This window comes from Pristiophorus japonicus, chromosome 1 (genome assembly GCF_044704955.1).
Source record: "Pristiophorus japonicus isolate sPriJap1 chromosome 1, sPriJap1.hap1, whole genome shotgun sequence".
Classification (NCBI taxonomy): Eukaryota; Metazoa; Chordata; class Chondrichthyes; family Pristiophoridae; genus Pristiophorus; species Pristiophorus japonicus.
The window spans coordinates 423,496,951-423,510,390 of NC_091977.1; the positions used below are offsets into that span (position 1 = coordinate 423,496,951).

The following is a 13,440-nucleotide window of genomic DNA, read 5'->3' on the forward strand; positions in this document are numbered from 1 at the left end:
AGCTTAATCCTTTAAACATTTAGGGCCTGGAAGATGGTACAAGTTGCTTCTTGAATGTTACAAAAGGTTGCTCCTACATTGGTCATTATCGACCAATCAGGGAGTAACTTTTTCTAATTCTCTGGGGGGAGGAGGCAGAAGTTTAAACAGCTAAAGCTGAAAACTGGCATTGTGGATAAATTTGCAAAGAAAGGAACTGTAGGCTGAGTCAAAGAAGCTCATTGGCTACAATTTGAACATCTTGTGCCAGAGCACTGGTTGTAGAGTGCCAGGAGTCGAGTGCAAAGAATCCCATGCCTCCGAACCACAATTAAACTCCGCACCTACCTAATTGTCCCAGAGGTCCGAACACGTGCGCTTCTGGCTCTCTACATTAACTCCTGCGTAAAGGCCCACGTATCCCGGGGCGCACGTGGTTCGCAAGCGCCCTTGGTATCACGTGGGCCAGCCCAACCAATCAAAAGGGGGATCTCCATTATGTTTATAATGCTTCCATTTACATATGGAATCCTCATAAGCATGAATAGGAAGCCCCTAAAAAAACACAATTTCACACCAATTAAATAAAAATAAATAATTACATGTTCAAAATTAATTAAAATACAATTTAATTAAATATTTAAAACAAAAATGTAATGTTTTGAAAAATAAATTAACCTAAACTAATTTTAAAGGAGTTTTATGTTTAAATAATAAAAAAATGAACGCAGAGGATATTCCACTCATATGGGAAACTAAAACTAGGGGACATCGTCTTAGAATCAGGGGCCACCCATTTAAAACTGAAATGAGGAGAAATTTCTTCTCTCAGAAAGTTGTAAATTTATGGAATTCTCTGTCCCAGAGAGCTGTGGAGGCTGGGTCAATGAATATATTTAAGGCGGAGATAGGCAGATTTTTGAGCGATAAGGGAGTAAAGGGTTATGGGGAGCGGGCAGGGAAGTGGAGCTGAGCCCATGAGCAGATGAGCCATGATCTTATTGAATGGCCGAGCAGGCTCGGGGGACATAATGGCCGACTCCAGCTCCTATTTCTTATGTTCTTATATTCTTAAATGTATATTAATATTTATTTAAACTTTTGCGCTGTAAAAAGAAGGCCTTACGCATGCTTTTACCAGACATAAGAGTTTCACGGGAATTTGCTGGGCATTATCTGGGCAAATAGCCCAATTCTCTGCCAGCGAATATCCATTTCCCGGGATGTGTTGGATCTGTCAAGCTGAAACTTGACAGATCACAAGTTCCAGGTTTTCGCGCATGTACATCACAAGCAGAAACCCAGAACTTGTGGGGCACTTTCAGCTGCGTACGACTACTTACCACAAAAGATTCGCTTATGGATATTTTAGTATTTTGTGAGACCCATACGCATGTCACTGGGTTCCCCAAGTGCAGGTCTTACGCATTTAGTTGCAAGTCAAAGTTAAAAGCACCCTGATTCGGCCATCAGGTCTTCCAGGCCACCAATGTTGTGAATCCCGTCATGTGTATGTTTGGCTTACAGCTGGCTACACAAGAGCCACATTTCAACAAACCGGCAGCATTAGCATGGGTCTCATGCAAAGTCAAGCCAAAATCAGGCAAATCTAGGGTGGGCAGGCTGGGTTGGAATTTGTCTCGGGAACCATTCTGCTAGCTCCCTGCTAATTTCCATCAACTCTGGTATTTTCCTCTGAAAGTGACAGTGACCGTTGGCTACATCCGGGCTGGTATATTTACACTGTGTAGTAATAATAGAGTGACATCACACAGCAACCTTTCCATCATTACTGCTATAGCAACACTAGATGGCATCTTCTCTTCTTCTTAGGCAGTCCCTCGGAATCGGTGATGACTTGCTTCCACATTAAAAATGAGTCCTCAGGTGACTGATGAGTCCAATGCGGGACCTCCAGTCTCTGTCACAGGTGGGGCAGATGGTAGTTGAAGGGACGAGTGGGTGGGGTGCTTGGGTTGTCGCGCGTTCCTTCCGCTGTTTGCGTTTGGCTTCTGCTTACTCCCGGCGAAGAGACTCGAGGTGTTCGGTGCCTTCCCGGATGCTTCTCCTCCACTTTGAGCAGTCTTCGGCCAGGGATTCCCAGGTATCGGTGGGGATGTTGCACTTTTTCAAGGAGGCTTTGAGGTGTCTTTGAAGTGTTTCCTCAGCCCACCTGGGGCTCTCTTGCCATGTCGGAACTCCGAGTAGAGCGCTTGTTTTGGGAGTCTCATATCGGACATGCGGACGATGTGGCTCGTCCATTGGAGCTGATCGAGCATGGTCAGTGCTTCGCTGCTGGGGAAGCTGGCCTGAGCGAGAACACTGACGTTGGTGCGCCTATCCTGCCAATGTATTTGCAGGTGGTACCTCTCCAGTGCTTTGAGGTGCCTACTGTACATTGGTCTATATAGGAGGGCGGGTATCATTACAGCTTTGTAGACCATGAGCTTGGTGCTGGGTTTGAGGTCCTGGTCTTCAAACACTCTCCTCCTCAGGCTCAAGTTACTAGATGGAGTAATGCCAGCATGGTACAGGAGTTAGCATTGCTTTGCTGGGCAGGAAGAAACATGGGGATAGATTTTCCACTTTTTTTGCATGCATAACGCCCACTTAACATCCATTTTAACGCTGAAATGATGTATAACACCCAGATATCGCCCATTTAGCCACAAAATGGAAACTGACGCCCATTTTTTGGACACTTATTGCCGAGCGTTACTTTCCCCTTGTGTGTAACGCCAGGAAAAAATACCGCCTGCCCACTTTTTTGGGGCGGAATCATCAGAATGGGCGTAACCAACGCTCATAATATCGCCCAGTGTTACTTTCCGCATGTAATTAATGCCAAGATTCAATAATACCGACCGCCCACTTTATTTTGTCGTAAAGATCACATTTACCGAAACTAGCGCCCAGGAGATTTCCCAGCATCACTTTCACCACCTTGCACACATCTCGCCCACAATATTGTTCACCCAAAAAAACGCCAGGAAAAAGTCAAACTAACCGGAACTACTCACAGCAGTATGGATGCCATGTTCTAAATCACATGTCGCATCATTTAAAAGGTTGCTCTGCTTCAACCTCGGGGGAGTTCGGATGTATCCTGGAGGTCTTTGGAGGTGATGCGAACATCTGAACAAACATCTTTGTCATACTGTGAATGATTGGAATTTAACAGGTGTCTGTGTCGGGACATTCATTCTTTGTGACCAATCGGTGGAAAACAGATAGCTATTGGAATGCGGCCTGTCCTTTCTCACCCTCTCTTGATGACCAATTACATGCTGCAGACTCGAGATCGCAGAACAGCATTATGTGACCAATGTAAAATGTGCCAGACTGATGAGGAGGACCAGACATTACACGCCCTGCAAGTACAGGGAGAAGGATCTTACCTCAACTTGCCCAACACCACCTGCCTTCGGATATTGCACTTCCACAAAGAGGTTATCACTGAGGTATGCCAGTTCATAAGGGGAGATCTGCAGCCTGCCAGCATCATCAGTACTGCACTGTCCATCGAGGTCAAAGTCACCGTGGCACTGTCATTCTGCGCATCGGGTTCTTCTTAGGCCTCAGCTGGCGACATTTGCGGTCTGTCTCAGCATGCCACACGTTGCTGCATTAGACAGGTCACTGAAGCCCTGTACGCATGCAGGATGGATTTTATCAGCTTCCCTATTGTTATATATGTAACCCTTAGCAACCTCTATCACACCACCACCAGAGGGCCGACCTGTTGGCGTCCCAAGGGATTCCAGCATCCCTTGGGAGCACTGTATATAAGCAGGCCTCCCATGCTGTACCAGCACTCTGGAGTTTAATTAAAGGAGCTAAGGTCAAACTTACTCATTGCATACAGTATTCAGTTGTATCCTTTATTATGAGCACAACAATTGGCGACGAGGTAATGAACAACCACGTGAAAATGCAAAGAACTGTTGGTATCCTGGAGAAATTCACAGAAGGGGATGATTGGGAGGCCTTCGTGGAGCGACTCGACCAATACTTCATGGCCAATGAGCTGGAAGGGGACGAGAACACTGCCAAATGAAGGGCAATCCTCCTTACCGTCTGTGGGGCAACAACCTATGGCCTCATGAAGAATCTTCTAGCTCCGGTGAAACCAACAACCAAATCCTATGACAAACTGTGTACGCTGGTCCGGGAGCACCTAAATACGAAGGGAAGCGTCTTGATGGCGAGACATCAGTTCTACATCTGTCAACGGTCGGAAGGCCAGGAAGTGGCGAGCTACATCGCCGAACTAAGGTGCCTTGCAGGTCATTGCGAATTCGATGGATTCCTTGAACAAATGCTAAGAGACTTTTTTGTGCTTGGCATTGGCCGTGATGTTATCCTTTGCAAACTATTGACTGTTGAAACACCGAATCTGAGCAAAGCCATAACGATAGCCCAGGCATTTATGTCCATCAGTGATAACACCAAACAAATTTCGCAACATAAAGAGGTTTCGGCCAGTACTGTACACAAAGTAACGTCATTTTCCAGAAGGAATGCATATCATGATCATAGGCAGTCCCTCGGAATCGAGGAAGACTTGTTTTCACTCTTAGCATGAGTTGTTAGGTGCTGTACAGTCCAATACGAGAACCACAGTCTCTGTCACAGATGGGACTGATAGTCCTTGAGGGAAAGGATGGGCAGGGAGCCTGGTTTGCCGCACGCTCCTTCCGTTGCCTGCGCTTGACTTCTGCATGCTCTCGGTGACGATACTCGAGGAGCTCAGCGCACTCCCAAATGCACTTCCTCCACTTAGGGCGGTCTATGGCCAGGGACTCCCAGGTGTCAGTGGGAATGTCGCACTTTATCAGGGAGGCTTTGAGGGTGCCCTTGTAACATTTCCTCTGCCCACCTTTGGCTCGTTTGCCATGGACGAGTTCCGAGTAGAGCGCATGCTTTGGGAGTCTCGTGTCTGGCATGCGAACTATGTGGCCTGCCCAGCGGAGCTGATCAAGTGTGGTCAGTGCTTCAATGCTGGGGATGCTGGCCTGGACGAGGACGCTAATGTTGGTGCATCTGTCCGCCTAGGGGATTTGCAGGATCTTGCAGAGACATCGTTGGTGGTATTTCTCCAGCGACTTGAGGTGTCTACTGTACATGGCCCACGTCTCTGAGCCATACAGGAGGGTGGGTATTACTACGGCCCTGTAGACCATGAGCTTGGTGACAGTTTTGAGGGACTGATCTTCAAACACTCTTTTCCTTAGGCGGCCGAAGGCTGCACTGGCGCACTGGAGTCTGTGTTGGGTCTCGTCGTCAATGCCTGCTCTTGTTGATAGGAGGCTCTCGAGATAGGGGAAGTGGTCCACGTTGTCCAGGGCCACGCCGTGGATCTTGATGACTGGGGGGCCGTGCTGTGCGGCAGGCTGGTGGAGGATCTTTGTCTTACTAATGTTTAGCTTAATGCCCATGCTTTCATACGCCTCGGTAAATACGTCGAGTGTTTCCTGGAGTTCAGCCTCTGTGTGTGCACAGACGCAGGCGTCGTCCACGTACTGTAGCTCGATGACAGAGGTTGGAGTGGTCTTGGATCTGGCCTGTCGACGGTGAAGGTTGAACAGCTTCCCTCTGGTTCTGTAGTTTAGTTTCACTCCAGCGGGGAGCTTATCAACTGTGACCACGGCTTGCATGGCAGAACGTACACGCCAGCAGCTGCACGATCTGTTGACCCAGAGTCCGCCATCAATCATTAATGCGAGGCAGTTAACATCTTGTTAGCACTGTGGAAGTGATCATCGGACCCATCAATGCCGCTTCAAACACTATACGTACAAAGGCCGTAGAGCAATGGGACACCTCCAGCGAATGTGCAGACGAGCTGCAAACCCTGCAAACCACCACGGTGCAGAGGAAGATCGATCCATGGTGGATCAGGCTGAACTAGAGACTCGAACTGAGGAGGCAGAAGTATACGGGGTACACACCTTCATCACAAAATATCCACTGATCATGTTAAAAGTTGAACTGAATGGAATTCCAGTGTCCATGGAACTGGACACGGATGCGAGTCAGTCTATAATGAGCAAAAAGGCCTTCGACAGGCTGTGGAGCAACAAGCACACAGGCCCAAGCTTAGCCCCATTCATACCAAGCTAAGAACTTACACCAAAGAGCTGATCCCTGTTATTGACAGCACAGAAGTAAAAGTCTCTTAGGATGGAGCAGTGCAGGAACTCCCACTATGGATAGTACCAGGAGATGGCCCCACACTGTTTGGCAGAAGCTGGCTGGGAAAAATCCGCTGGAACTGGGACGACATCCGAGCATTCTCGTCCGTCGACGACGCCTCATGTGTCCAGGTTCTGAGCAGATTCCCATCGTTGTTTGAGCCAGGCATTGGAAGTTTCACGGGGGTGAAGGTGCAGATCCACTTGGTTCCCGGTACATGACCCATCCACCAAAAGGCATGGGCGGTACCATATATGATGCGAGAGAAAGTGGAAATTGAGCTGGACAGGCTGCAGCGAGAAGACATCATCGCGCCGGTGGAGTTCAACGAGTGGGCCAGTCTGATTGTTCCGGTTCTCAAAGCCAACGGCACGGTCAGAATTTATGGGGACTATAAAGTAACGATTAACCTTTTTTCGCTACAGGCCCAGTACCCGCTACCCAAGGCAGACGACCTATTTGTGTCCCTGGCTGGAGGAAAGATGTTCACCAAGTTGGACCTGACCTCGGCCTACATGACACAGGAGCTGGGGGAATCTTCGAAAGGCCTCACCTGCATCAACACGCACAAAGGTCTGTTCATCTGTAACAGATGCCTGTTTGGGATTCGTTCGGCCATATTCCAACGGAACATGGAGAGCCTGCTAAAGTCAGTTCCACACACCGTGGTTTTCCAGAATGAAATACTGGTCACAGGTCGGGACACCATCGAACACTTGAAGAATCTGGAAGAGGTTCTAAGTTGGCTAGATCGCGTGGGGCTCAGGTTGAAATGCTCAAAATATGTTTTCCTGGCGCCAGCGGTTGAGTTCTTAGGAAGAAGAAGCGCGTCAGACAGCATCAGACCCACCGCGCCAAGACAGAGGCCATCAAGAACGCGCCGAGAGCACAGAACGTGACAGAGCTGCAGTCGTTCCTGGGACTCCTCAACTATTTTGGTAATTTCCTAACTGGGTTAAGCACCTTGCTAGAACCTCTACATGTGCTACTGTGCAAGGGAGACGACTGGGCATGGGGGTAATCACAAGAGGCTACTTATGAGAAAACCAGAAATCTGTTATGTTCCAACAAACTGCTTGTTCTGTATAACTCATGTAAATGATTAATGCTAGCTTGAAATGTGTCGTCATATGGGGTCAGGTGTTGTTACAACAGGCTAACGAATCGGGAACATTGCAACCGGTTACCTATGCTTCCAGGAGTTTGTCCAAGGCCGAAAGGGCTTACAGCATGATTGAAAAAGAAGCTCTGGCGTGCGTTTACGGAGTGAAGAAAATGCACCAGTATCTGTTTAGTCTCAAGATTGAGCTAGAAACTGACCATAAGCCACTCATATCGCTATTCTCGGAGAACAAAAGGATTAGCACCAATGCCCGCATCCAAAGATGGGTGCTCATGCTGTGGCATACAACTATATAATCCGCCACAGATCAGGCACAGAAAACTGCGCTGATGCTCTCAGTTGGCTACCATTGCCCACCACTGGGGTGGAAATGGCACAGCCTGCAGACTTGCTCTTGGTGATGGATGCATTCGAAAACGAAAAGTCACCCTTTACGGCCCGCCAGATCAGGACCTGGAGCAGCCAGGATCCTTTGCTGTCCCTGGTAAAAAAAACTGTGTCCTCCATGGGAGCTGGTCCAGCGTCCCAGCGGAGATGCAGGAAGAGATCAAGCCATTCCAGAGGTGCAAAGACGAAATGTCCTTACAGGCAGACTGTCTTTTGTGGGGTAATCACGTGGTTTTGCCTAAGAAAGGCAATTCATACGCGACCTACACAGTACCCACCCAGGCATAGTAATGATGAAAGCCATAGCCAGATCACATGTGTGGTGGCCCGACATCGACTCAGACTTAGTCATGAGTGCACCAATGCAACACTTGCTCTCAACTGAGCAATGCACCCAGAGAGGCACCGCTAAGTTTGTGGTCATGGCCCTCCAAACCATGGACTAGGATCCATGTTGACTTTGTGGACCCATTTCTAGGTAAAATGTTCTTGGTTGTTGTGGATGCTTATTCAAAATGGATTGAATGTGTAATAATGTCTGTAAGCACGTCCACCGCCCCCATCGAAAGCCTACGAGCCATGTTTGCCACACACGGCCTGCCGGATGTTCTTGTCAGCGACAATAAGCTGTGTTTCACTAGTGCTGAATTCAAGGAATTCATGACCCGCAATGGGATCAAGCATGTCACATCTGCTCCGTTCAAGCCTGCATCCAACGGCCAGGCAGAATGGGCAGTTCAAACCATCAAGCAAAGCTTGAAACGTGTGTGGAAGGCTCCCTGCAGACCTAGCTGTCCCGACTCCTGCTCAGCTATCGCACCAGACCCCACTCGCTCACCGGGGTTCCCCCAGCCGAGCTGCTCATGAAAAAGGCGCTCAAAACAAGGCTCTCCCTTGTCCACCCTGATCTCCATGATCACGTCGACGGCAGGCGGCATCAACAAAGCATGTACCATGATCGCGCGAACTTGTCACGCGATGTTAAAGTCAATGACCCTGTATTTGTACTCAACTATGCTTATGGTCCCAAATGGCTTGCTGGCATGGTCATAGCCAAAGAAGGGAGTAGGGTGTTTCAGGTCAAATTGGCCAACGGACTAATGTGCAGAAAGCATTTGGACCAAACCAAATTGTGGTTCACAAACAGCCATGAGCAACCAGAAGAGGACACCACCAACTTCGACTCTCCAACACACACACAAGTGGCAACCGACATCACGGTTGACCACAAAGCCGAACTCAACATCTCCAGCAGCCCGGCAAGGCCAGCTGCCCAGCAGCCCAGCGAAGAACCAATCAACTCACCCACACCTGCATTTATACTGAGACGATTGACAAGGGAACAAAAAGCCCCAGATAGTCAATAGTCAAGTGTACTATTGACTTTGGGAGGGAGTGATGTTATGTATGTAACCCTTGGCTACCTGTATCACACCACCACCAGAGGGTCTACTTGTTGGAGTCCCAAAGGATCCCAGCATTCCTTGGGAGCACTATATATAAGCAGGCCTCCCGCGCTGTACCAGCACTCTGAAGTTTAGTCAAAGGAGCTAAGGTCACACTTGCTCATTGCATACAGTACTCAGTTGTATCCTTTATTATGAGCATAACACCTATGATCAGGGAGGCTTAGATTGAGAGGGCTTTAGGATTCTCCAGAATTGCTAACTTCCCCAAGGTGCAGGGAGCAATAGACTGTACGCACATCGCGATGGAGGCACCTTTTCAGGATGCAGAGGTTTTCAGGAACCACAAGGGATTTCACTCCCTGAATGTGCAACCCGTGTCGACCACCAGTAAATTATTATGGCAGTGAATGCTAAATTTCCGGGCAGCATCCGCGATGCTCACATCCTGCGTGAGAGCACTGTATCTGACTTGTTTAACAATCAGCCACAAGGTCAATGCTGGATGCTTGGTGACAAAGGATATGACCTCATCACCTGGCTGATGACTCCCCCCCTGTGTGACACCCACATCAAAGCCGATAAGTGATACAACGAGAGCCACAGAGCCACTCGCAATATCATGGAGAAAACCATTGGAGTGCTTAAGCAGCGCTTTAGATGCCTGGACCATTCAGGAAGCGAGCTCCAATACTACCCTGAGCAGATAGCTCAATTTGTGGTGTTGTGCTCCATGCTGCACAACTTGGCTATCAGGTGGGGACAAGAATTGTCTGTTGAGTCTGACAGTCCACCTCAGCAGAGATAGGAAGAGGAGGATGAGGAGGTGGATGCTGACATTGGCCCAGACAATCAGGCTAACGCTGAAGCCATGCCCCTGCCCCCCTGTAGACCACATGAAAGGGCCCGTGGCGGCATGATAGCTGCAAGACTCTTGCGTCAGGAGCTCATAAATGAGCGCTTTACCTGAAAGAACGTTGGTGGTATTTACAAGGCTGACACACTGCTGGGTATGCAGCTCATACATCAATGGTGTGCATCATCTTGGTGACAGTTAAAGATTTTGATTGAAGTTAAGTGTACTTATACCCTTTGATGTTAAGGAATCACCAGCTTGTAATGGTGCAGCTATCTGAGCCAATGCGCAACAAGGTTTTGTTAAATAAAAAACATTTAAACCGAACATTTGTCACAAATCATAAGTATTTCTGTAAAAAACAACCCTTCCACCTCCCCCCCTCAACAGCTTCGCCTCCCCACCTCTATCCCTTCCCCTTCATCTCCTGAGTCCAAGCCGCCTGGTCTAGGAGCTCCTCATGCGATGCTTCATTGGGGTGAGGGGGTGGATGACGGCCGAACCGCTGCTTGGACAGATACAGGAGAGGATGGTCCCAAGGTGGGACGTGCTCCAAGCCAGAAGCAAGATGTTGCTCCTGGCTCTCAGTGTAGTTGGCAATGGGGGTGTGGCACCTTGAGTTGCAGTGCCGCGCTCTGGGACCACTGGAAGCCCTCTGCCACCAGTGTTCCTGGCTACCAGCTCCAGTGCCTCCTCCATCCCTTCCATGTTATATATTATTTGTTGGACAAAGTTCAATGCCAACTATGTTCTTTATGCTTAGTAGGCTTTTTGCTGCTGGTGAATCTCCCTCGTGCCTCCCACAGTAGCCAAACAAGCACACACCACAGCCACATACGCTTTCAGTCCCTCTCAGCTCTCTCTCTGTCTCCTATTCTGTGCATGTTATGATGACCATTGACCTCCTGAATCACGGGAATCGAGCATTGCCATGTCGTTGCGAAGGACGGTAACACTTTACGGCAGAATGTCAGAGACATTTAACGCTAACACCCATTTCATATCGCTCGCGATAATGCCCAATTTTAAAAATGCCCAATTTTTAAAATGGAGACTAGGGTCTTTGAGAATGGGCGAGAAGCCGGCGATCTGAAAACCCATTTTTATCACCCATGCCAGAAATACCACCGATTTTTGGGCGATCTGCACAAAAGTGTAAAATCTAGCCCAGAACCTTTAAAAGGCCCCCAAGATGAATGCAGTCAATCTCAGGGTCATCAATTGAATTCCTGCACCTCATGATTTTTCAAATTTTTTAATAATCTAGTCCTCCTTTGCAGCAACCCAGAGGCAGTTGGCACAACTCCCGCTCCCCCCACCTCACCCACTCACCCACAACAGGAAACCCATCAAAATCAGAATAACGAGACTGACCACAGAAAATGTCACCAGGGTCAGGGGTGGTGATGTCAAAGCAGGAAGCCTTGTTTGTGATTTTTATGTTATTATTCATCCGGAAAATTAATTTCAAGGCAAAACAGCAGTTGCGTAACCTCAGACATTAGGAATTCTGCTGTCGTAACATCTGTTTTATATTTTTGTTTAATCTATGAACAGTAGGATTTGGGGCCCTTTGAACCTCAAGACACTGGTAGAAACAATTCTTTGCATGCAGCAAATAATTACACTTGCTAACCCTTTCAATTTTTTTATTTTAAAAGTTCTGTACTTCTCTTCAAGGCTAGAGTGTTATTATCTGCACCCTCCGCTGGCCTTTGACTATATAGCACAGAACGTAGAATTGTGCGTTTAGTAGAAATCTCTGTTATGGAGAGATAAACATGTGGCTGGTGATGACTGATGTCTTGCAGTGCTTCAAAATGACCTCTGTTTGTTTGTGCAGATTGTAGAACACGAGGACAGTTTAATGCACTTTCACGCCAGTTTCGCAGCAAACGCTCAACGGAGTTCAGTTATCCAGAAGATAAGCGTACAAGGGATGCCGCATCCACATCTGATAAGCAACAAGGGAGGTATGTAGCTTACGGCATTTGAGGGGAGGCTCAAATTAGAGCAATTAATTTACTGCATTACAATATATTAATTCTCGGCAATGTGATAATTTCCTGTAATCAAATTAAACAGTGATTCACACGTGTGAAGTATCAATGGTCTGATTCCGCACCACTGTTTTGAACCAAAAAAAATCCCGAATGGGATAAAATACAGTTACATCATCAGCATGTTACTCATGTGAAAGACCACCATAACTCACTTGTACCTGTGCCAGTTGTAAATTGGGAACCCTACGCACTGAGGTTTTGTAGTGTACTCACACTGATGAGATGACCTAGTTTTGTGATGAACTGCAACAAAATATTTTTGTTAGCTATATTAAATCATAATAGGGCTGAAGACCATGTTGGTACATGGTATTGGAGTGAAGGGTAAACTGAATATGAGGTAAATAGATTCCACGTGGTAGGCTATTAGGAAATCAAGGCAAATGCCTGTAAGAGATTGGCTGGAGGGTATAAAACAACGACTCCTCATTGAAAATTTATTTCAGCGTGTTGGGAAATATTGAGTGAGGTGCCCTTGGGCTTTGATGTGGCGTCTACTATTGTTCCTAATTGACATTTGCAGAAAATTAATGCAAAAATGGCTACATTTGCAAAGGATACCAAAACTAAGGTGGTTTGGAGACGTCAGCTCAGAAATTACAGAATGAGTGGGATAAAATATGTAAGTGGGCAGAACAATGGCAGATCACTCTTAATGCCGATAGGTATAAAGTATTACACATAAGAAGAAAAATTATTGATATATGTACATTATGAATGGCAATAAAAAAGCATGAACAGAGTTGAAAGGGGACTAGGGGTCTTAGCAGACTTGACACCCAATGTGTTCAAACAATGTAGAGCAGCAATCAACAAAGTCAATAGAATGTTGAACAACATAGCTACTAAAAGTTTGGGGAGTTACAATCAAAAAGTATTGTGTTCTGGTCAGACCGCACGTTAGGTATTGTGTCCAGTTCTGGTCACCAAGACAGAAGGATGACATGCAAGTGCTTGAAGTAGTGCAGAGAAAGTCAACATCCACATTCCAAGAATGAATATGTATATTATATATATATATATATATAAAACTATATATATGTTAATTCATGCATTCTTGGGATGTGGACAGCGCTAGAAAGACTGGCATTTATTGCCGATCTTGAGTTACCCTGAACTAAATAGGCCACTTTAGAGGGCAGTTAAGAGTCAAGCACATTGAGTCAAAGGGCTGAGCTGTGAGCAAAGGCTGAAAATGCATGGGGGTAATTTTAATTTTTATCACTAGGCGAAAGATGGGCAATAGCGAATCATCAGCCTGTTTTACACCCATCCAATTTTTCTATCCGTTGATTTCACTGGAAATTATAATCGGGTACAGTGTAAAGCAGCTGGTTAATTGACTATTACCTGTTTTTTGCCCAGTGCTAAAAATATATATTTAACACCCACCCCCATGTCTTTTCAGCCTGAAAAGGAGAGGCATGAGAA

The 13,440-nt window shown here is 47.0% G+C and overlaps 1 protein-coding gene across 1 annotated transcript in view; it reads left to right on the top strand.

The window, feature by feature from the left end:
- The window catches only part of LOC139275249 (peroxidasin homolog), an 813,818-nt gene that overhangs the window by 771,470 nt on the left and 28,908 nt on the right, over positions 1-13,440 (top strand). Inside the window, exon 20 of the mRNA XM_070892453.1 lies at positions 11,790-11,919. Coding sequence (XP_070748554.1) covers positions 11,790-11,919 — 130 coding nt within the window. The remainder of the gene's footprint in view (positions 1-11,789; positions 11,920-13,440) is intronic.